General features: G+C 39.8%; 1 protein-coding gene across 1 annotated transcript in view; it reads right to left on the minus strand.

Annotated features, from left to right (window-relative positions):
- stk11ip (serine/threonine kinase 11 interacting protein) overlaps positions 1-25,117 on the minus strand; it is a 42,248-nt gene that overhangs the window by 4,145 nt on the left and 12,986 nt on the right. The window contains 13 exon segments of the mRNA XM_051941905.1: positions 370-452; positions 1,551-1,635; positions 9,371-9,552; positions 12,733-12,830; positions 13,727-13,836; positions 19,051-19,303; positions 19,393-19,550; positions 21,218-21,461; positions 22,342-22,452; positions 23,226-23,443; positions 23,922-24,419; positions 24,524-24,605; positions 24,786-24,956. Coding sequence (XP_051797865.1) covers positions 370-452; positions 1,551-1,635; positions 9,371-9,552; positions 12,733-12,830; positions 13,727-13,836; positions 19,051-19,303; positions 19,393-19,550; positions 21,218-21,461; positions 22,342-22,452; positions 23,226-23,443; positions 23,922-24,419; positions 24,524-24,605; positions 24,786-24,956 — 2,293 coding nt within the window.

Here is a 25,117-nt window from a genome sequence, read left to right on the forward strand (position 1 = left end):
TAAGTGAACTGTTCAGTCAGTAGGCATTACTTTTACCTGCCAATAGGCATGTAAAAGATAATAATCTTGAACATAACCTGCTCTGAAGCAGATCCACATATTGCTCGATAGTAGAGGCCTCTGCCTAAAGTGATATATAGAGATGGTGACATAATTTCAACGTAATTAGCTTTAACGACATCAAGCATTGCAGCTTTTTTTCTGAACGACATTTTGTGTCTTGAAATCTCCTTTCTTGAAACAAGTGAACATGTTGAAAATGAGACTCAGAAAGAAGAAAGAGAAAGAAAGCTGATTCATCAATTGGCAAAGAAAGCAAAAGCAAAGACTGGACTGAATATAGAGTTCCCAAACACGTGGATATGTCACCTTGCAGGATAAAAGCCAAAATGTAGAAGAACTGCAGCTGTCCATCCTCCATATCAGCCTGGATGTCTTCACACACTAGAGGCCTCATAGATAAAAACAAATTAAATGTTAGCATATCATACATATATACACAAAGAATGCAAAAATCTCCTATCACACTTAGCAGATCAAAACAAATCAGATGTGAGAATACTACACAGAAACACAAAGACAGAGCAAAATATCAGATCTAAACTGATGCTTGGTTAAAAGCCCAGATAAGATAACCGAGTTTTGGGTGCTTGTTGGCTGGCAGGTGCTGCTATTTCAGAAAGACATGCTTCAACATCACGGGGTAAATTCCGCAGGAACTGTGAAGCATAGGGGGCTAATTGACATATTAGTGGCTAACGGGAATTTTATTGTGCAAATGCTGGAAGTGTGCTCTGGGAATGTGGTTATGTGTGGCTGCTTTGATTTGTTTACATTTTTGTGCATTACTGAGTTGTGGAATCTGTTCTCTGAGTATAAATGACACATTAAGAGATTTGAGGCATTATGTGTTTGTACCTGGATATTGCAATCCATGCTGTACAAAAAACCTTGCCTATTCAATTCAGAGTGAATTGAATAATTGGTGTTTTTTTTTTTAAATTCCTGCTTGTTGGATAAAACATCTTTGTTAGATTGTCCAAACTGATTCTGACTAAAATATGTCATTACTCAGCATGCTTTTTTTGGCATATTTTGCAGGTTTATGGAAAATTCTTGTACTTTGTACCACATTCCTTTTCATGAGAACCTAATAGAAGGCACTACCTTCTGTGTCGGAGAGCAAAACATACAAAGGGTGCTGAAAAACTACTGGTAGTGCTACACAAGGCGACATGCATTTCCAAGGCAACACATGCTACAAATTAAGATGTGGTTTACCAGCTAATTTAGTGGGGCCATTTCACAAAATGAAGTCCAAAAAAATGCTGATTGCAATCAAGTAAAGATGTGTCAGAAATGTGCAGTGTTAGAACTTCTATCGTCATAACTTGCTTTACCCTACACCACCCAACCGCATACTAATGTGAACAACACTATTCAGACCACATCTTTCAGCATCAACACAAATAAAATCAAAGATGTCTGCTGCTTTCTCACTGTTGTTCTCCCTCAGCAGAGTCAGCGTACACAGTCTGTGTGAAGCATACCAGAGATGGTGCTGAGGAGTGAGTCTTGTCGTAGAGATGGACTTCAGCCTGCTATCTGATTTGTGAGCCATCTCACGTACAATTCCTGAAGAAATAAAAACAAAAAAAAGAACTAAAATCAGTTGAGGTTGTGCCATTCAGTCCACATTTTTTCCTCCTAGGCGCTAAGCCAAATGCAACTGGACTTGATTTAGACTGTTGAAGGTATTTAGGTATTTCTGCCTCTTAAAAATGCTTCTTCAGTTAACTATGAAACAATTAGTTGATTATTAGCAGGTTCTCAAAGAAGTACCGACTGTTTGTGCAGGCTTTGTATAATGCAATGGTGGTTGTATATAATACATATTCTTTACTTAAGTAAAAGCACAGATGCAGCAATCTAAAAATATTCTATCAGAAGTAAAAGTCCATTTATCCATCCATTCTCTATACACCAATTTATCCTCACTAGGGTCGCGGGGGGTGCTGGACCTCATCCCAGCCGACTCGGGTGAAGGCAGGGGACACCCTGGACAGGTCGCCAGTCTGTTGCAGGGCAACATATACAGACAAACAATCCCACTCACATTCACACCTACGGGCAATTTAGAATAACCAATTAACCTCAGCATGTTTTTGGACTGTGGGAGGAAGCTGGATTGCCTAGAGAAAACCCACGCATGCACAGGGAGAACATGCAAACTCCATGCAGAAAGATCCGGGGATCTTTTTGCTGCAAGGCGAAAGTGCTAACCTCCACACTACTGTGTAGCCCACAAGTAAAAGTCCTATTGTAAAATGCATTTTAAGTACAGGGTGACACAAAAAAACAGGAACTTTTTAACAGTCCAATAAAACCAAGAGTGATGGAAGAAAAATATTTTATTCATAGTAATTGAAACCTTAAAACATGTCATTTAAGAAACAATGACGGAATTTTCATTTTTTAAAAATTACTTCCTGTAAGTCCTGTTCATACTCAAATAAATCTTTCATATAAAACACAAAAAACTCAGATCTCAGGTACTGACATGTTAAACGCAGAACTAACTTGGCTGCCACCTTGGATTGTTCAAAGAAAAGTCAATTGTGCCGGCAAATTTATGTATATTTATCTAATCAACAAGTACTCAAACTAAATTAATTATTGAACATTATCAATGCAGCAGCCAGATCCCCATTCTGCCTGCTCTGTTGCTGGACAGGACAAAAAAAAAAAAAAGTCAATTGTGCTTGCTTTGTATTTTCTCAGTTTTGAATCCTCAATGAAGCATTTTAGGCAATATCTATCTACCAATATTCAAAACTGTCTCCAAAGCCAAAACATGTAAGGAAGGGGAAAGGATTAAGACCATTAAAGTTTAACTGTGAATTTAAATTGCATTAGATTATTAATGCAAATTAGAATATTAAATGCAAATTACCAAGATTCCTTGTGAAAATTACACATCCTACTTGAGAAGCACTGTAGTTTACAGCCTTTAGCTCATTAAAACACATGGGAAACTGACCAGCTCTGTGCAACTGTTCAAACAGGAGATGTCAAACATCTCTCTGCACACTTTCATGAGACATTTGGGATGAAGGTAAAGACTTTAGGGTTGTGTGCATTTATCAGGGAGGCACATATACAGGGGGAATCAATGAAGTCAAAACTGTCTGACTGAATTACATTGAAAACAAAATCTACTTATAAACTTTAAAAGATATAGCAAAGATGGGCCAAGTAAGTTGCACCCAAAGATTCTTGGAAAGAGGTCTATGCACAAAAGCCAAATTCAATCCCAGATTTATGTAACTAATATAAAAGCAAAAGGTATCTGGTTGCAAGTGTAATATTTCAGCGCCATTGATTCAATGGGTGAGAAAGTGTTGGGAACACAATCCGCTGGGTCATGCTTCCAGTAATGAATTGTGGTGTGTCAGTGAGTGCATTGACAAAACAGGGCAGAGAGGATATCTTCAGTGTGACTTCATAGTTCAGTCTGAATAGATAGGACTACAAACAGGTGTTGGGGGACACTGAGGAGAAGAGAAGAAAAGGAACAATACTGCGGTAAAAGTCTAGGGAAATAAGACGATGGCAAACAGCTTGGCCTTATTAATTAATACTCTTGTGAAGAGGAACATGTGAGGAGAAGAAATTCTCATCAGTATCACATTTTTCCAGAGTCATAAATGAGTTGCACACCAAGTGAAGACATGAGTCTACAGGTGAGTAACCTGGCCAAAGATGTGTTCACTTTAATAGGCTCATTACCTCCGCCAAGAAGGTTATGTGACACCCGGCGTTTGTGTGTCCATCTGTCTGTCTGTTAGCAAGATAACTCAAAAATGGCTGGGCAGATTCAGACGGAATTTTGAGGGGATGTAGACTATGGTAAGAGGAAGAGCTGATTTAATTTTGGTGGCAATCCGGAAAGGATCCTGGTTTCTGGATTACTTTGAATTTTTTAGTATTGTAGTGGCCGTGGAGGCCGCTGTGACTGTGTTCCGGGTAGGGGGGCCGCTAGGCATCATGGGAGGAATTATGTGTTCTTTGGGAATTGTTTTACGGGGTTGTTTGTTTGTTCCAGACGTTCTTTAATTACTGGTTGCATTTAGTTAGTTCAGTTCTGCGTTCTGAGTTCGTTTGTGTGTTTGTTGTTTTCATGTGCTCAGGGGGGTTACGGGAGGAGTGACCTCGGCCTGCGAACCGGTACGGGTAGAGACAATAAAGTCTGGTGTGCTAACTGTAAGATCCTTGTGTATGAATTGTGGTATACAAGCAAATGTACATTGCCTTTAACATATATTTTTCAATAAAAACATCAGCAGAACCTTCCTCTTCTTGTTGGCTAGCATATTAGGTTAGGTAGCATGTGCCCAATTTACTATCCCCTTTGTTTGTTTCCCATTTGCAGAGGAACATCTGTGAAGACTAGGGCTGGACCCAAATAACCGAATATCCAAATATTTGTTCGCTACAGCGGTATCCGGATATTAATTTTGGTATCCGTATATTTGATCTGATTAACTAGATAGCTAGACTCTTCTCTTCTGTGGTTCCCCAGTGGTGGAACAAGTTGCAAAACTCTGTCCGATCTCTAGAGTATTTCTCAGTATTTAGGGTAAGACAAAAAAAACAGCTCTTCACGGATCACATTAACACTTCACAGAGTGTAAAAAATAAATAAAAATAAATCCTATTACGTCTGCACTGCATGTTGACACCATGGTTCTACTTGTTTCATGGCACTTACCCAGGTTGTTTTCTCCTGAGCAGATCCTTGATTGTGCTGTATCTACTCTTCGGATAAAAGCGTCTGGTAAATGAAATTGTAGAATTGTAGAATCGCCAATATAAACACTGCTGGTCAAAAGTTTTAGAACATCCCAATTTCTCCAGTTTTGTATTGGAAATTATGAATGTTAATGTCTCATTGTACTCTAAAATGAAAGCATAGAACAAATAAAGAAATGAAATTTAAAAAATCACTTTAGACACCAAAATGTATTCAAAACTTTTGCCTCAACAACGTAGCCACCTTTGGCAGATACAACAGCTAAACACAGTTGTGGCATTCTTTCCACAATGGAAATCAGATGTTCTCCAGAAAGTTCTTCCCACCTCTGTTGCAGAAGTTCCCATAAATGTGTGGCACTTGTAGGTTGATTTGCTTTCACTCTGCTGTTCAGTTCATCCCAAACCAGCTCTACAGGGTTTAAGTCTGGAGACTGGGCTGCCCACTCCATGTTTTCAAGCTTACCATCTTGTTCTTATTTACTAAGGTAGTTCTGGCATAGCTTGGACTAATGTTTTGGGTCATTATCTTGCTGTAGAATGAACCCCTGACCAACTAGGCATATACCAGAGGGTACTGCATGGCGCCGCAGAATGAAGTGGTAGTCGTTTTGGTTCAGAGTACCTCTGATTCTGTACAAGTCACTAACCCCAGATCCAGCAAAACAGTCCCAGACCATCACGCTTCCTCCTCCATGTTTGACAGTTGATGTTACACATCCTCTCACCGACTCGACAGCATACAAAAATCCTGCGTGAGTGCATTTAAAACCAAGACAGTGGCAAATTGACTCTGTGCTCTGTTTTATGTTAATATTGTTGCTTCCTTTTGTTTCAGTCCCAGATTTTCTGATTGCTTCCAACACCAATATCAGTGTACCCCTGATAATTTCCACATGAAATCAAATACCATACCTCTGTTTGATATGTCAGACAGCCAAGACACAAGAAAGGATTGGATGTTTAAATTCAATTTTCCAAAGTAACTACTCTTTTTGTTAACAATAGCAAACAACTATACATTTGCTACTGTGATCACTCTTACTAAATCTCCAGCAGCACAGTTTGAGTAAAACAATGAAAACGAATAAATTCCTTTAAGTGAGAGAAAACAACTGGTGAACAAGATCCCAGACGCCTGTGTTATCTTTCATAATTCAATGAAGTTGTGTCAGACTTGGTTGGAGAAAGAAGCTCCAAACTGCAGGAAACTGTCCCTCTTATAACCACATCCTTTTTGTCTCTTCAAGCCAACAAGTCCATCATAGTTCCAGTTGTGGTTTTAAATTTTGTCCACATAATAGGGGCCAGTTTGGAAGATAGACGGGGTTTCCTATGCTTGAAGCTTTTCTTCTACTGCTGACAGTATATTACAACAGCTGTGTTTGGGCTAATTTGGTATTAGGAACAGAGAGCTTGGCAAAACAGTAACGGAGATATCTTTGACTGCAGGACACAAAAAAATCCAAACATCATATACTTGATGTGCAGCTATCTAGCACATCAAGCATATGAGATGAAAGAGGTTTCGTTCATCTTTTAAAGATGCACCTGGAATGTTACAGAGAACATTATTCGTGTTTTTCACTTTGTACGTTTTGTTTTGGAGACACTCTGTGGTTGTGCTAAACGAAATCTGGAATCATTTTCGGCCACAAAGAATACAAGACAGTAAATTATGTGTTTCTGGATTTAGACAGAAAGAAAGAGGTCTCATTGAAGAGACAGAAACTTACAGAAAGAGGAAGAGAAAGAAAGGAAAAATAGGTTTTGGATAAAAACAGAAATGTGTCTAAAACGATACATGATGGTCGTTAATCAAAACATAAAATATGACTTTGATCATAAACAGTCATATAAATGATTAATACTTCAGAGATTTCATGTCTGACTTTTGCCAAAGGCATTTTATAGCATTCTCACCTTCATTGGACAGTTGCAGAAGAGAGACACAGGGAATGTGGGGAGAGGCAAAGAGGAGAATGACATACATGGAAGGTTCAGGTTGGCTTGGAATTGAACCAGAGACTCACTTCTTGAAGGTATATGGTATACACCCTATCCACTCAGCTATAAGGTCACCTCAAAAGTTTAGACCCTCCAGAAAAACGCGGACAAAAATCCTTGATTATGCGGGCTAAAATCCTTGATTATGCTGGCTAAAATCCTTGATTATGCGAATGAATATGCGGGGTTTTTATGCCATTTTATGCGGGGAAATTGCGGAAAGTTGCAAAGTATGCGAATAGTTGTGAAATATGCAAAAATATGCGCGATTCACCTGCCGTCTGGACGCGGAGGGATGTGTCCTCTAATCAGACACTGGGACTGCTGCGGGGTTACTGGACTGACAGCCTGTGCTTTGGGAGGGGGAGAAGCTCGCAGCAGCACCTGCTGCTTGTTGAGGACAGTAACTGCTGAATGATCCGAGTTTTCCTGTCAGTCTCCAAAACGGCAGAAAAAGTCGCTAGATTTGTGGCTAGTCGCTTTTGACAAAAAAAGTCGCTAGGACGCTTTGGAAAGTCGCTAGATTTAGCGAGAAAGTCCCTAAGTTGGCAACACTGGCGCCGCGCTCCGCATCAGCTCGTGCTTCTAGTGTGTGTGTGAATGCGCGAACTGATGACGTCAGGTCGGACGTCACATAAAAACTCACAATTCCATTTATATTGGTTATAGTTTTCTCATTTTATGCGGAAATTGTGAAATCAAGCGGGACCCTCATATTTCTCTTTTTTTTCGTGGAAATGTGAGATTCTTGCGGAAATTACGCGCTGTTTTGCGGGGATTATGCGGCCTTTTGGGAAATAATTGACCCCCGCATAATCAGCGGCATTTTGGTGATTAATGCGGGAATTCATGTGATCACATAATCGCGTTTTTCTGGAGGGTCTAAAAGTTGACTTTTGAGAACTGACATTCCCTTGAGAAAACAAACAGGTGGCCTATTAAAAAAGTGTTAAGAGTCAGCCGCTTCCTCTTAGAACAATGCGAAAAAGACCAGAAATTGTTGAAGTCAATACCTCTTGGTGATTTCAGTTAGATTTTGTAGAATCTCTGCAACAGTCTTGGGAATAAACTGAGAATGATTTCTTTTGGAACCTCGATAATAAAAATCCTATTTATTTTTTTTACATTGTTAACATGTCCATGTGGTGTGATTTCATATGCTGGAAGATACACTATATTGCCAAAAGTATTCGCTCACCCATCCGGAAAATCAGAATCAGGTGTTCCAATCACTTTCATGGTCATAGGTGTATAAAATCAAGCACCCAGGCATGCAGACTGCTTTTACAAACATTTGTGAAAGAATGGGTCGCTCTCAGGAGCTCAGTGAATTCCAGCATGGAACTGTGATAGGATGCCACCTGTGCAACAAATCCAGTCGTGACATTTCCTCGCTCCTAAATATTCCACAGTCAACTGTCAGCTGTATTATAAGCGAATATTCGGATCTCAAGATTAATATTCGGATACCATCGTCACGACAGAATATTCGGATATTCCGGTCCAGCCCTGGTGTCCACAAGGAAACACATGACATAATTTTGTCTATTGCAGTTTAAACAAAACAGCATGCATGCCTGCTGTCCGTTTTCACAGTCTGCATCAGCCAATGGCTTTTATGTTTATGTTGTACTTTACATGATCTTTGCTTGCTGTGTGAAGCATTTTAGGTCAATGCAGTTGGTTTGAAATGTAATGTCCCCCCCTCCCTTTTTTTTTTACTTTGGATTATGTCACAGTTGTCTGTATATATAAAATAATGTTTTATGCTTTTAAAGATTATAAAGCGTTGAAAATTTTTAATTTCTTTTAAAAACCTATGAAAGAATAGAAGATCATGTATGAAACACCACAGCAACAGTTCTTTCAGTTTCACTTGACTGTGAGAAGTTAAAGCTCACAGGACAGAGATAGTCACACAGTAGCTAAAAGTTAAGTTGTCAGAAATGTGTAACTACTCTTTAAATCAGCACAAAATTTGATTTCAACATTTTGTTTGCCTTTGTTCTATTCACTTGAACTGGGCTGTGATATTTTTCCACACATGCCAAGATGTTTGCCTGTTTTCTCCAAATATTTATGGGCTGGCAATTGTCAAATTCATTTTCCATATATTTCCAGACATTCCAAACCCGAAAAGGAGCCTCCATTTAATAAAAGGTTTTCCTCTCAGCCTCTGGTCCTTCCTTGCAGACAATTTGGTCTGGGCAGGATGTGCTCAGTCTGTGTGAACCCAATACTGAGCAGGACGGTGCAGAAATTTGCGTCATGTAGCTCACATATGGTATACGTAGTATTAGTTTGTGAGGGGAGTAGGTTGGGTCTCTGAATCTGTGGCAGAAAGCCTTTCAGAGGAACATGTTGTTCCAGTACCTGCCTCAGGGATTCAACTCTACAATTTTCTAAAATTAGCCCATGGGGCTCAGGGCAAAGTGCTGAAACCAGTGTAACCAGTGGGTAATAAAAGAACCGAGTTAGAATTTTTGTCTCTGACTATATTTACAAAATAAAACTTGCATCCATGAAACAGAAACAATTTTCCTCTTTTTACCTGTCAACAAGGCAAAGAAGCGCTTGCAGCGTACACTGTCTCTCACAAGTAGGGTGTAGGCCACACCGCTGTCTCCATACTCCATGTGGATGCTCTGAGAGCCCAGCCCCACCTCCAGGTAGCTGAGTTCCATGATTGGGTAGCTGTCCTTCTTCTGAAGCCAGTCAGTAAGCTGGACTCTGCTGGGAGGAAACAACGTGACGTATCAAAATGTGCAGAAAATGTACTGTTCCAGTAAGATGGGTTAAATTGTTTACTTGATCTCTGATACCTGGAGGCATCACTGTGAGAACAACACCTAAAAATTTCAAGTCACACTTTACTCATGGCAATAACCTAAAACACTGCCTCAATGTTAAAGTGAAAAGGTTAAATTTGTAATAATAGTCTGGGTTCTTGCACTGTGCAAAAAGCAAGAAAACTCAGCTAATATGCTCTACATCAAAGTAACTTCAATTAAATTTTCTAATGCTCATGTCTGAGGGAAGTCGATCCAGCTTGGATGGTTGAGAACATTTTCATTTATGTGATGGAGGAGAGAAAAAGATGAAAGAAACTAAAGCAAGCAGAGGGAGAAAAGATTCCACAGACACTTTGAGGTCAATGTGTTTTCAAGATGTGACCCAGAAACCTGGGCATATTATGCAACATTATTCACATCCGAAACAGAGGGTGCTGACTTTTTCACCAACAGAAAAAGTCATTCCTGTTAACGGCTGTGTGGTGCCCTCTTTTGAATCACTCCATCAGTTTTACTCGACGGGTTGTCTCAATATCTAGATTAGCGTTTTCCTTTTATCCAACAATTAAGGATTATTAAGGATGTCTTAACCTTTACATGTTTCGACTGCGTCTGAAGTCTTCCTCAAAAGCGTCGCCCAACGTGTTGACGTGTCTTTTAGCAGGTGACTGGATTGACAGCTCTGTCAGAATCTGTCAGGTGCAATTTTTGCACATTTTCAAAAGCTTCAAACTCAAACAGGATGACCCCAACAGAGCTCAAATTTGGCCAGTAAGTACACCAATCATTGGTGATCAAAAATTATCAAAATGCTCCGTAAAAGTGTGAGGGCACGAAATGGCATTATGCCTTGACACAGGAAATGCTGTATAACTGGCCCGTACATGCTCCAATTTGCCTCTTTACATAACAAACTTTACATATGTGATCAGACTCCAGCCCTTATCATATCCATAGGCCGAAAGACACTCAGTTGCAGCGCCACCTGGTGGACATGCCTTGATTTGCTGACCAGCAAAGATGGGAGGACCCAACCAGTGACGCTTGCAGCTTTAATTAGGGTCAGATCACCAAAAGGTGAACCTATGGAAATTTAAGGAATTATTAGGGTCAGAGCGCAGAATGGTGCAATGTTCCATCTCTGCTGCTGCTGTGACCTGCTCTGCTCCAACCAGCAGCTATTTCACCTCTGCTACTGTTTCTTCCTGGCCTGATCCACCCAACATCAGTTCCACCTCTGCTGCTGCCTCATGCTCTGCTCTACTCAGCAGCTGTTCCACTTCTGCTGCTGGGGTTCCCCACACAGATTTCTTCACTGTGGATGGGGTGAGGACGGAGCTGAGAAGAGTGCATCATGGCAAGTCAGGAAGTCCTGATGGAATACCACCGAGGTTTCTGACGATGTGTGCTGCGGACCTCCCAGTGTCTCTGCACACAATCTTCAACTGGAGTCTCCAGTTGGGGAGGGTGCCGAGCCAATGGAAGACATTCAGCATTGTGCCGGTGCCTAAGGTCGAGAGGCTGTCTGGGGTTAAGGATACACATCCGTGGTCCTCATGTCTGTACTCACCACCAGTCAACTCTGCATTGCCTTCACTATACTGTTATGCTAACTTACATACTGTTTGAATTTTACTGCTAGCTATATATGGAGTATGTTTAATGTCAGAGCCGTAAATTATGAGTCAGTTTTCAATGTTAGTTTATACTTTGTCTGTGTCACATATCCTGTCATGCATGTATCCAAATGTGTGTTGTGTTTTCCTTGCTTTCCCACCCCTCCCTCTTCTCCCATCCCTCCCCCTTGCCCTCTTCTGTCCTTCTCAACCCGCCCGGCCAGCAGGCAGATGGGTCCCCCCTATATAGAGCCGGGTTCTGCTCGAGGTTTCTTCCCTGTTAAAAGGGTGTTTTTCCTTGCCACTGTCGCCTTTGGGCTTGCTCTGGGGGTCAGGCATATGGGTTCTGTAAAGCGTCTTGAGACGATTTGACTGTAATTGACGCTATATAAATAAAATTGAATTGAATTGAATTGTACTCATGAAGACCCTTGAGAGCCTCCTTCTCCAGCTCCTGGGGCCACAATTGCAGAGGGCGCTGGATCCCTAAAATGTGCTAATTGCGCATTTGGAGCCACGTTACATCATCCCAAGATGCCGCTTCTTCTCAGATGTGTCCCTGCTTACCTTGTATGATTTGGTCGCCACACACATTCATAATATGATTGACAAGAACGGACTAAACATAAGTTTCACCACGGATATATGGACATCTGACGTGAGTCCGGTCAGTATGCTTAGCTTAACAGCTCAGTGGTTGGATAAAGATTTTTACATGCAAAAAGCCTTGCTGCATGCACAGGAGTGCTCTGGATCACACACAGCAACAATGATAGGTCAAGATTTTGAAACTATGCTCGAAAAGTGGAATATAACAAAAGACAAAGTGCATGTTGCGCTCAGGGATAATGCATGCAATATGACCAAGGCTATGGAGGACTGTGGGCTTACAAGCTTAGGCTACATGGCACACATTTGACAGCTCACTGTAAATGAGGCTAGAATAGAAAAGAATAGAATCACTTTATTCATCCCCAAAGGGAAATTCAGCTATGCTGAGCCAGAGAAGCATCACAAACTGTGTTTCAGTCAGCAGGAAAATAGTTGGCCACTTCAAGCACTCTCATCTTGTCACCTCCTGTCTGAAAGATTTACAGACACAGAGCCTATCCCAGCTGACTTGGGGCGAAGGCAGGGGGCTTCCTGGATAGGTCACCAGTCAATCGCAGGGTTACATATACAGACAATCAATCACACTCTCATTCCCACCTACAAACAATTTAGAGTTATCAATTAATGTGATCGCGTTTTTGGACTGTGGGAGGAAGCTGGAGAGCACAACAGACATTTTCTTTTATTCATCTCTAATTCTAGCCATGGCTACATTGTTTTCCTAGAAGTGCACAACGTTATATTGAATTGCACTCAAACAATTGGTCCACAGTGAGCAAAAATGTGATTGGAGCAATAGATGGCAAGAAACTACACAGATTAAGGGTAAAAGACAACAGAGTACCATACTGACAAAATATTTTCTGCAATCCTGAAAAATTTGCTGCACTTACTGTACACCTGATGTAATTTCCAGGAAATAGATTCTCTGGTCTGACACAACCAACAACGAGGGAACTTCCCCAGGCTCCCCAAATTTGACAGCTGACATCTGCAGGTTCAGAGAAGAGGAGCATATATCGTGGAAATATGGTGAGAAAACAGCAGAAATTACTTGACACGTGAATACTGTCATGTCCAGCATTACAAACAGGCATCATAGAGCAATGCATTCAAACAATAAACTACAATAATGACAACCATACTCAGATGACTTGAAATTCGTCGAAAATAATGTAACACAACAAATCGGGCAGCCCCCGTCACTGAGAAAGTAAACACAATCAAGACGAATGGAGAGGGACCTTCTGTTTTCAGTTGTGGTTAGCTCGGTGCTATTCCACTCTTTACTCTTCATCCAGGTGTTTCACAGAGAAAAGCAGTAGCCTGCTGACTTAAAGAGCTCCCATGACAGATTGTATATTAAAGAGGTCTCAGAGAATGTTCAGTGACAACAAACTAGTCAAAGGAACTACAGAAGAACAAGAGGCTTGTATGGACTTCTGGGAGATTTACTGACAGTGTTCATCTTGGTGGTGAAACTGTAGATGAAGTCAAATAGGCTGTAAAGTTGTCACCGCCCATTAAGCTGGAATTTTGAGGCCATCAGAGAGATAAGGGGAAGGACATTTTAAAACCGCAATCACAAAATAAACAGTAACGCCAACACAAAAACTCTGCACTGCTTAATTTGAGCAATGTGTCACAGGCTGCCATAACTGGCAAGCTTTTGTTCCAAGACAGGGTTTGGATATAATCTTTTTGGTTTATTAGCTCCAGTAAAGATTTAAAGACCCTGAAAACATATTTTTTCCAGTCTATTTCTTACTGTAGATGATGAAGTTTGACATTAATTCAATATGTAATGAATAGATGATGTTACAGAGAAAGACATATTTCAATGTAAGTTTTAAGGGCTGCAATACATATGTGTCTTGTCCTACTAACCTTGAAGAAAAAATGAAGCTCCTCTTCCTTTTCGAAGACCTCTACATCCAGGAAAAGCTTCAGTCGATGGTCAACAGTCTCGCAGTCCTCAGACAAAAAGTCCAAATCATCTACATACACACCAAGAGCTAATCAACATTAAAGTTGTTACTCTAACATAATAACCAAACCAAAAATGACTTTTATACGACTGAACCTCAAGTAGTTTGCGTGTTTTATTGTCAATGTCACATTGTTCCTCACATTGTTCACTGTAATATAAAATTGTGCACCTCTATGGGAACAGCAGAACCATGGCTTGAAGTAAAGAAGTCTTTTTTTGCAGCATAACATAGTAATAAGTATTTATTTTACAAAAACTGAAAATATCTGGATTCAGTATGGACAATATTTTTGCAAGGACCCACAGTGTTAACTAGACGAGCCCCCACGAGGGGGCAGAACCACACCTATGCATGATACTCTGTATCAATTTTGATCATCCTACGCATCTCCCTCCCTACTTGATTTGCTGACCTGTAACTCCGCAACTGAGCAGGGGACCTTAGACTGATCTTCAGTGCCAAGTTTGATTATCCTGACTTCAGCACTTGCAGAGATATCGGACCGGACATACACACATACATGCATATCCACCTACATACATACTTACCCAGCCAGATACTGCACCGAATGCAGTAACCCCGCTGACGTACGTCAGGTATGGTTAATAATACTGTTTAAAATGGAGGTTCCACAAAACATAGATTTAGATATTACAATTTATTTTTTAACCTAACAAACCTCTACAAATAAAGGCATTTTTCACACTGCTCTGCAAATCATTCACTGAGGTGAATGCATTTTTTTCAAACAATATGCTGACAACTAGCCCCTCTATGTTCTGTTTGAGAGTCATGCTGTATTTATTTCCAAGTATGTTTTATTTTCCTCTCAGTCTCGCTATTTTGATTCCATACTTGCCTCCACTCTGCTCTGTGGCCTGCAGTTCAGCCAAACAGTTCCTGAATCTTGTCAACAGTTTCAAGTCACTGCTAGTCGCAGTTGAGCAACTCGTCACTTTTAAGTTGCATCGAAGAGCGCAAGAGTATAGTTTTTATAGAATCTGGTGACTACAAAATGTCAATTTTTTAAATAGATATAAAATAACACAATTTTAAGCTTCAATTTGGTTAACTTTCCAGATGGAGTTGCATGTCCAAAGTGATTCCATGACAGATCATCACAAATAAGAAAAAATGATTGTTTCTCCCTTTTTCAGTTTGTGATACTGATAAATGGTGTCATTTCAGTCATATTTATCTTCAAACATAACATGCCGTTCAAATCCACTGGCAGATTTTGGGTTTCAGAGGGTAATAGCAATTATCGAAAATCATTATTGCATGCTTTTTGTTTTTGAATTTTAAAACTAAATCTTTGTGAATTTGCTCAAATTCTTTGACTACTTTACTTATTCCCTCACATGATATCTTGCATTAATAATTCAGCCACGGTTTTCTGGAAGTGGAGGATAAAATTTGCATGATTCTCGGCTTTTATTAAACGTTAGCTGGATTTTACTGTAGCAGATCGCAGCATTAGCCAACAGCCCGCAAGCAGAATGGCATTTAAAAGCAATAAATCCACTATAGAACAGCAATAGAAGTTATTTTATCACTGATGAATGGTTACAGCTAATCAAATATGACAGGGCACACAGCTGCAGAGGCCAAAACAAACCTAGAGTCTTATTGAAGAAAGCGCAAAGAGAGATCAGATTAAGAAGGCTTTTGAACCTTCACAAAACTTGCTTCGAAAAATGAAAGCTGCATACACACATGCATGGATGCACCCACATACAGTCATGGAAAAAATATTGGTTGTTGTTAGAGGTACGGACCCGTACCCGTAGCCTGTGGACTACGGATACGGCACTTTCCATTTGCCAATCAGATACGCGAGATCTGGTCACGTGACTCCTGGTAGACTCTAGCGGTACGGACCCGTAGCATCGGTACTACAGGTACGGACCCTAAACCTGACCCTAACACTAACCCTAACCTTAACCTTTGCTTAGCTTTCAACAGTTTGCAGTGGTTAGCAGCTTCTTGACTCGCGAGACTCGCGTACGGGTCCGTATCTGTCTGGCAAATGGAAAGTGCCGTATCCGTAGCCCACAGGCTACGGGTACGGGTCCGTATCTGTAGACACTACCAAAAATATTAGATCACCCTTGTTTTCTTCAACTTCTTGTTCATATAATGAACAAGGTGCCACTAAAGGTATATTAATTGAAGAATACAATGAACACAACAAAAAATGCAGCTGATTACATAATATTTTATGTCCTATTTGACAAACATAAGCTTAATTGTTTTTCCAGGGTACATAAGAGGCCATTTCATCTCAAAAGCAGCACTGTACATGCAAAGGCAGAGAGTGGATTCCTGCTTACATTCAAGCTGTAGCATAAGTCAGAAGTTGTCAGCTCTCACATAATGCCAAAAACCAAAGAATTACGTGCAGCCACAAAGGCAGCCAACTGCTGGAAATTGGCATGAGTGAGAGACAGGTAGCAGAAAAATTGAAGATCTCGAAGACAGCTGTTCATTGCACCAAGAAAAAACAAGCCGAACATGGTAGTACCAAATTGCTAGCTGGTCGTGGCCGGAAACGTCTTTCTGCGCCACGAGATGACCGTGCACTTATCCATTCCTGTGTCAGGAATCATCATCAGATTTCCAGGGACCTTAAAAATGAGTGGGCACTGTTGAGAAATGTGACTTGTTCAGCAAGGACAGTTGGACACTGATTTCTTGAAGCTGGTGTTAAGTGGCTTTGAGAAGCCTACAAACCAGACTGTCTTGCCCCTACACTAAAACATGGAGGTGGATCAGTGACAATCTGGAGTTGTTTCAGTATGGGTGGAACAGGGCAAATGCAATCGTGTGAAGGGCGAATGAACCAGGACATGTCCAGGACTACTCGTGAAAACAGTCTTCTTCCATCAGCTGGAAAACTCTCTTTCCTCCAATGACTGGATTTTCCAAAAAGACAATGCCCCTTGCTACACGCCAAGGTTATTTAAAGCCTGGATCAAGAACCAGAACATTGGAACCATGCCTTGGCAGGCTCAATCACCAGATCTAAATTCAATTGAAAATCTGTGGAAAATCATCCAACGCAAAATGGAGAACCACAACACCAAAAACAAAGCAAATTTTTTTGAATTTGTGCCACAAGAATGGGCTGCTGTGACAACAGAAAAGCACTGTTTTGGCAGTACAATACCAATGGTCATTGATGTAAGAATTTAACTGATTTTGGTTATTATCGAGAAAACCATGGAAAATGGTTAGATATGAGCTCTTAAATCAAATTCCTATGAGCAATTTTTTATTGTTATCGTATTTGTCCAAACAAATGTACCTTGAGTTGTACCAGGCATTAAAATAAACAAGAAATCGAAGAAAACAAGGATGGTCAATAATTTTTTCCATGACTGTACACACACACACGTTGACGTGTCTTCAGTGACAAAGCACTTCTTCATAAAGAACAGAAAAATTAAAACTCTGCTCCACAACAATGGGTACTCTATATTATCAAGAAAATATACTATATTCAGTGTGTTGCAGGATGAGTTGTCTCCAGTGTGATGCTGTGGTATCAAAACGACAGACTACATGATATTGGCTATGCAGCTATGAACTACAAAGAAAGAGAAAAGATACAGAAAGCTATTATTATGACTCAGCCCTTCCTCTCTTAGGCTTTCATTCCCCTGCCATCACTTCCAGTAATAACTCCAATTTGTCTTGTTGCACATTTACCATGCGGTTTATCTAAAAATGGCAGACAGATGTTGAAGAAATCAAATGCTGTCACAGAGACAATGAGCATCTCAAAGTATTTCTGCACCACATAAGATCCATTAGATCCAAACATACCCCATCTCTACACACTTTCAATTCTGTCTTTAGGAAGGGCAATAAAGCTGACGTAAACTGTTTATACCACACGCCAAAGCTGATGTGCTTTGCAGTAACCATATGAACTGCAGAATCAGAATTCAGAGTAATAAAATACAACTTACATTTTACTGCTGTTTGGGCTTTATTCCAATAAATTGTCTTGCCAACATCACAGTGTGATTTGGATGCAGAAAGTGTACGTCTGACATAGTTTGTCCATTAATCAAAATATTAACTGTTTCAGGCGTCAGTTTGTTGGTTTCAGCTTCCAAAATATAAGGACTTTCTGCTTCTTCACTGCAGCTGCTATATTGCCCTGATTTTTTATCTGGCCTTTTTATTCTGCAAAAGTCAAGTTAAGATAACTATATCTGAAGAATTTAGGAGATACATTTTACACATAGACAAAATTAGCTCGAAATTAACATTCAAAAGAGTAGCGTTACTCTGCGGTCTTCCTCAGAGCTCTGTGGAAGATCGCAGATGCGGTTGAAACATGTTAGCAAGGTAAAAATCATCTTTTCCTTTGTCAGTTAAAAAGTAACGCTTCTCTAAAGTAGGATACGACAAAATGAACATAATCCAACTGTTCAAAAGAGTACTCTATTTTTTAGGACTGTGCAATAAAAATCATACACTGTACCCGATTTAAGTAACATTTAATGTAATTTTCCCTGGAAGTTCTGTTATGGACACATGTGAAACACTATCTGAATTGCATAAGTTGGCCACCCTAAAAAAATTGGTTTTCATTTTAGAGAAGAGGAAGAAATCACAGGGAGTCAAATCTGCTGAGTCAGGCAGATGGGGTCTGAAAACCTTTTTGTAATTGCAGTGTCATCACACATCACGACTCATGACAGTTACTGCTTACACATACTGCACACACAGTCACAGAACTCTTTTTGATCAGTCACTGTCTATCTTACTGCTGTTTTGTACTGGCCAAGTCCCTGAAAAAAAGTGTTTTGATGTTTGACAAAGTTTAAAATGTTATCAATAAAGCCCTTTTGAACTGAAAAGCTCAAAAAGGCCTTATTTGATTGAAAAAAAAATCCCAAAAAACAATCCCAAATTCACCTATGGTACCTCAACTGTCAAATGACTGATAAAGAAAAACAGTTTTTGTGGTCTGCCATGCTTGTAAATGTTATAAATTTTTGCTTTTATGTCCTAATTGCATTTCCCTGCTGCCACGCTTCATTCAAGTGTGAATTTAGTTCAAAGGGAAGCATGGAAGTTAGTTTCTTCAGAGTAAAAAGGGCTTAAATCTTTTAACAGCCTAGAGTGGATAGATCCAAATAAATTGCATGATGAGCATTGGGCTCATCAGTATAAAAAACAAACAAAGACAAAGAGAAAACTCACCTTTGAGAGAAGATTGCCCTGCAGGTTGCAGTGGGACTTGAGGTTGTGTGTCACTGGTAACAGTGTAGTGGTAGCTCCCTGTCGGGTTCTCTTTAATTTGGCACTCTGTGTTGTAGCGGAGGCTGCTGGTTTTACTTGGACTATCCCCAATGAAGAAGGAGCTTCTTCGAGCAGAGACAAATGTGGGTTCATCTACAGCTGTGTGAGTTTCCAGGATAGGACTTGTGCTATTACTAGCATCTGTGTAATCATCCTTTTGTACGACAGAGAAAACTTGATGAGAATATGTTAGAGCAAAGAGAAAACAAGCAGGCACAGAATCATTTAACTGATAACAGAGACCTTATTGGCACTACAGGTGCTCTGGGTTATATCGAGAAGATCATTTTCACTGTCAGGCCTTGATGAAGGATGGATTGGTGTGCTGCTGTAAGGAGTTGAATGGCCAGTCACCTGAACCACATGGTCACTCCCACATTCTGGACAAATTAGATTTTTTCCTGGAAATGACACACAAATTATGGAAGTTAGTTAGCAAAAAGCTATTCTCTTTGGAGGAAAGCGCTCCCCCTCAGCCACTGTAAGTGACTGTCAAAATGTATGGTAATACTTCATATTTTTTTAAAAAAAGGCATATAGTTATATTGATGGTTCTTCCTACTTTGTGAAGTTTTTTTTAAGTTACTTTTCACTCTTTAAAAAGAGACATGCATTTCAAGCTTAATTTAATAACAAATTTAATAATAAACTAGAGAAAGAGAGAGGAAAAAAATCTCTCCGGGACATGTATTAGCGTAAGGTTCTGAAGGAGGCACAAGCCGCTACATGTGGATATCTTCATAAAAGCCGAGCCAGAACATGCCACTGTAATAAAGGTGTTGTAATGTAAGGAGTGTCTTGGTTTATAGAGATTTTTTATTCCCCTTGTCCACAAAGAGAAAGCAGCCCAAACAATCTTTAAAACCAGGAATTTTTAATTTTTTATAAGGATTATCTTATTAATTAAAACACTGGTCTAATAAAATGTTTAATGTGAAGCTCAAACATATAAGAACTGATTTTTTAGAATTATTTCAGCTGAGTCAGTGCCTACTCAAGATCATGTTTATCATGACAATCAGTATATAGAAGACATACATTTCACATCTGCAGGGCATGCGTTTCTGTAACCCACAGACAAATAAATGTCTAAGTTCAGACATGCGCCAATGGAAAAAAGGTATTTATTGGCAGAAATCTTAGCAGAGCTGCAGACTAAGCTCACTAACAAAGGAGCACGGTTCCAACAAATCCCCAAATCATGTTAAACAGAGGTTGTGAACCATCTGTGCATGCCCGAGCAGGTTTTTATGTCAGGTTTGGTTGGATGTTGGAGGAAGGTATTATGTGTCTCCTGTTGATTAGAGAGGTGGTCACTCTGTGGAATGAACAGCTTGGCAAGAAAAAGAAGAAGGGATAACTCCTGAGATGCTTCACCCAAGTTCATCTGAAGTCAAAATTTTGCTTTGTGAAACCATTCAGCAATGTGTAGACTAGATGAATGAGGGTAAAGTCAACAGAAGCAAATTAACTCCTGGTGAAGAAGGGGGGAAACTACAGGGAGAACAAATCAGAGGTAATTAAGTGACACACTGCTCAAATTAAACAATGAAAATACATACTCATATTGGCAACACAATGCTATGAATAAATATTGAAGTCCTGTTTTTAGTCCTTATAGAGATGCTTTCTTAGATATTGTGATGTATTGTAGATGATTGTCTCAATGTATCGCATGTCACAGAATCACTGCATTGTGATACTATCATTACTGTAGGCAACAAATTGTGACAGTTGAGTGAGTTACTCATTCCCACAATCAATCTATGCATAATTATGATCTTGAATTTGCTAATTGTTGCTTTTTTTGTATGCACATTAATCATAATAACATTTACAAATGTTATTTTGGTTTTCAGGGCACCTTTAATATCTCACAATTTTTTGCTGATTACTGACTCTGGCTCTGCCAAATATACAAGGATTTAAAGGATAAAACATAAAGCAATACTCAAAGATGTAGGACAATATTGATTTTACATCACCGGCGTGTTATATAAATAAAGCTCCGGCCTTTTCTTGTTTTGAGTTGTGAAGTGCTGCTTGAAATCTCTTTTAAATCTCTCACCTTTGTCGTCATCAGCATACTCTGTCTCCGTCAGCTCCTCCCCACCCTGCTCTTTCACACCCTCCGGTAGCATCATAGCTCCTCTCTTCCTCAGTTTTCTTCCAGCTTTCTCCTCACTAGTTTCTCCCTTAAGAGCGAACTCTGACCTGCAGCGAAGACACTGCAGCTGAACACAGCTGGGCCAGAACTCAGAGTCACTGCATCGGTTTTCCTCCGCCACATGAGACAGTATCTCGGTCAGAGCCTAGTCAGCAAGCAGAAATATTTTTACATTTAAAAAAAATGTTTATACTGTTAGGAACTCAAAAAACTAGCAAGTAACAAAGGGGGATTAAACTGTTGTGGTTGAGTAAAAAGTCTGTAAATGGACAAAAGGTGGCTAACAGTTTTCCAGCCATTGTTCGTGAGATATACAAGTTAGTCCTTGAAAGCTTTATCTAGCCAGTAGGAAAAACAGTATTTTCTGTTTATAGTTGCAAACTAAAGACTGTAGGAGTTTCATAAAGACCAAAAATCAATGGAGCTTAAGAACATGTTGACAGGACATCAAAGCTGCTATTTATGAAAAAATGCATTTCTGCAAACCAACTACCACCTATGACAATATGTCTTGTGTAATGAACAGCTATGCTTTAAGTTGGAGTTAAAGGTGTTTATGTGATTATATACTTACCCATCCAGTTTTGTGTGTCTGTTTAAATACAAGTTTCCTGAAGAAAATTGTGACATTGTGGCTCTCTCTGTTGCTTTAAGAATATATCTGTCAACGATGTGATGTTGCACAATAAGGAAGATCAAAATTGTAAACAAAGCTGTAAATGTAGTACAGCTCATACTGCTGGGGGTTGATGTCACATATAAAAACAAAAGGTAACAGGATTCTAAGGCTCGAGCAGCATGTGAGCATGACTAGACTTGTGGGTGGGTGTTGTTCTCATTTATGCATATCATGCATGGGGCATGAAGATCTTCCCTCCACATATCAAACTCTTTTGAAATTGTCCAAACTTTGAGAGCCAATGTGTACCCTCTTAAAGGATAAATTCCAAGCACTCCTCTGCCAACAACACTCAAGAATGTGTGTGTGTACATTAATGCAAACATCTCTGAGCTTATTAACAAACCTGCAGTGCGTGTTGTGGGTCATCATCTAGCAGGACATAGCATCTCCTCCTTTTCTCCTTGTTGATGTAGTCAAACTGAAGGTCCACAGCTGGAAACAGTTTTTCTGTATCCTAAGATAAAGCAAATTATCAAGTCCTTAAAAACTGCATATCTTATCAAACGAGCTCACCATTGAAAATTTTATGATATACATCTACATCTTTCAGTAATACTGTGTCTGTGTCAGCAGAATGCAAAGTTATCATACAACCTGAGCAACAGGTTAATGCCTATTGTTGAAAAAAAATGGTTGCTATCCATAGTACAGGTATTTTACAATTTACATTTTATAACCTTTATACGCAATTAACATTTCTAATTTGTTTCCATATTTGTCTCCTCTCTGCCTTCATAGTCTGCATGTCAGCCCTAAAATCTTTTCATTTTTGTCAAGCTATGACAACTGAGTCAGTCTGGACTCTCAGTTGTGCCGAGGAACACAGAATTTTGAGTTTTTTGGGGGTTTTTTGTTTAGAGAATATGGTTACTGCAAACAATTTTTGGAAAATATTTAAATGAGACATGTAGAATAAAATGACTTGGAAAAAATATCCAGATTTTTAGCTTCAATTTGGTTGTGCTTCCCAATAAAACCAAAAGTCACATGTAAGTAGTTCAAAGACCACCGGAATTTTCAAAATTCAACAATTTTTCCTGTTTTTCTGACAAATGTTGTAATTTTGACAAAGTTTTAAATACAATATGCCTTTCAAGATTGGCTGCAAATTTGGTGTTTCAGAGAGTTAATGGGAAAACTCTTTTTAGTTTTGGTCTCTTGTCTCTTCTTTTAAACCCCAGACCATTACAAGTGAATTCCTATCCTTTCATCTCTTTGTCTACCTACCCCTCGGGTCCATGTAGCTTCTGTGGTCTCCACCCGGGATAGGCTGTCCAGCTCCAGACGGCATCTCTCCTGGCCACACTGCATGTCCACTTCCAGCACTAGGCCTTGTTTGACTCGTAGGAACACCTCCCTTCTTCCCTTTCTCCCCCCTTGACCATTGCTGCTTTCATCCTCTTTGTCAGAAAGGACGCCCACGAGCAGGGGGTGACACAGGTCCACTAAAAAGAAAGAAAAAAGGTAGACACAGAAAAGGGACACTAGAATCACAGAATCAGCTTCTGTGCTGATTTAGTTCTCAAGAGTTGGAACATCTGTTTTATGGAAAATATGCAAAATTTAGGTTTACCATCTTTTAAGTTACAAATATTTAAAAAAAGCTATCTCCTTAAATCGTTAAGTTACATTACACATAAAACCATTATGTATGTCTGTCAAGACTTTTAGAGCATCTAGGGTTGAAAGCTAATTTTTGTAGGTGGTTTAAGCAGATTTATAGAAAAGATATGCATGTGCAAAAATTATTGTCCGATATTTAGCTGGTGTATCGATCTTCTGACATTCAAGTCCATTATTGTCAACTTTCATTCATTCATTGTCTATACAATGCTTAATCCTCATTAGGGTTTATTGTCAACTTAATACAAATTAAACATGTTTTGTATTCAAGTATCAATTTTGGTGGAGTGACTCCCTTACCTCCAAGGTCATCTTCCTCTTCTTGGTTGGTGTTTCCACTCGCTACTCGAGCAGAGCTCTGGGATTCTGGGCTTGCTTGGGAGTTTTCTCCTCCCTGGCTGGCCACTAGGCCATCTACTATGCCATCTTCCAAGGTGGATTCGCTGTGCTGATTGCTATGATTGAGCCACTGTAAGGTGGAGTCTGTGTCATTCATGCAAGGTGCCCCCCCTTTAGGTTCCAAGGAGAGAAGCTGTGGAGGGAGGATTTCCAAGACATCCATGGAAGCCGATGGAGATGGCTCCTGCCCAGAATTGGTAGCTGGACATGAGGTGATGGTGTTGAGACCACTAACAACGGTCTGACAATGAGGGTCTGTTAGGTTTGTACTGATTGTGGTGGTGATAGTTGAAGATGCTCCGACATCCAGATGGTGTTGGTATCTCAGCCAATCTTCCCCCAGCTGCTCCCTGAAACTGGACATGCGCTCAATCTCCTCCTGATGGGGAAGGGCAATTCCTGATGGAGTCACCACATGTTAACATTTCCGTTTTAAATATTTCCTCATAAACATAAAACAAGAATAAATAGTAAATTATCCCATTGCAATAACAAAAACAAACCCTGTGTGGAGGACAGGGGTCTGGGCTCGTAGTCAGTATCACTGGGCTCAGATATGCTGGCCCTTCGCACTTTCACCTTACTCTGAAACACAAAATGTACTGGCCATCATAACAACCATAGCATTTCAGTTTACTTTTGTCCATTACAGTACATGTGTATGAACTTGTTAAAAAAGAAGCTGTACAGAAGATTTAGCATGTTCAGAACACAGAGAAACAAAAAAAAAAAACATTTTGTTACATATAGCAGCATCACGCTTACCCTAGATTTTTTCTTTCGCAAGTTTGAGACCCCCATTTCTCCAACAGACACACTGTCACTCAACTCCCCTGCTCCACTGGACACTTCTTGGTTACTCTGGTCTGATGGCACAGCAGTAGTTGACGGCAAAGTCTGTACCTGGACAATCAGCTGACCTGGTTTTGGCAGAACCTGCAGATAATGGTGGTGTTACATTAAACATTTGCAAACACAGAAAAATCAAACTGAGTATTATATATATATATATATATGTGTGTGTGTGTGTGTGTGTGTGTGTGTACACTGCTCAAAAAAATTAAAGGAACACTTTGAAAATACATATTTCAATGCGG

The sequence above is a fragment of the Acanthochromis polyacanthus genome, chromosome 22 (assembly GCF_021347895.1).
Source record: "Acanthochromis polyacanthus isolate Apoly-LR-REF ecotype Palm Island chromosome 22, KAUST_Apoly_ChrSc, whole genome shotgun sequence".
Lineage (NCBI taxonomy): Eukaryota > Metazoa > Chordata > Actinopteri > Pomacentridae > Acanthochromis > Acanthochromis polyacanthus.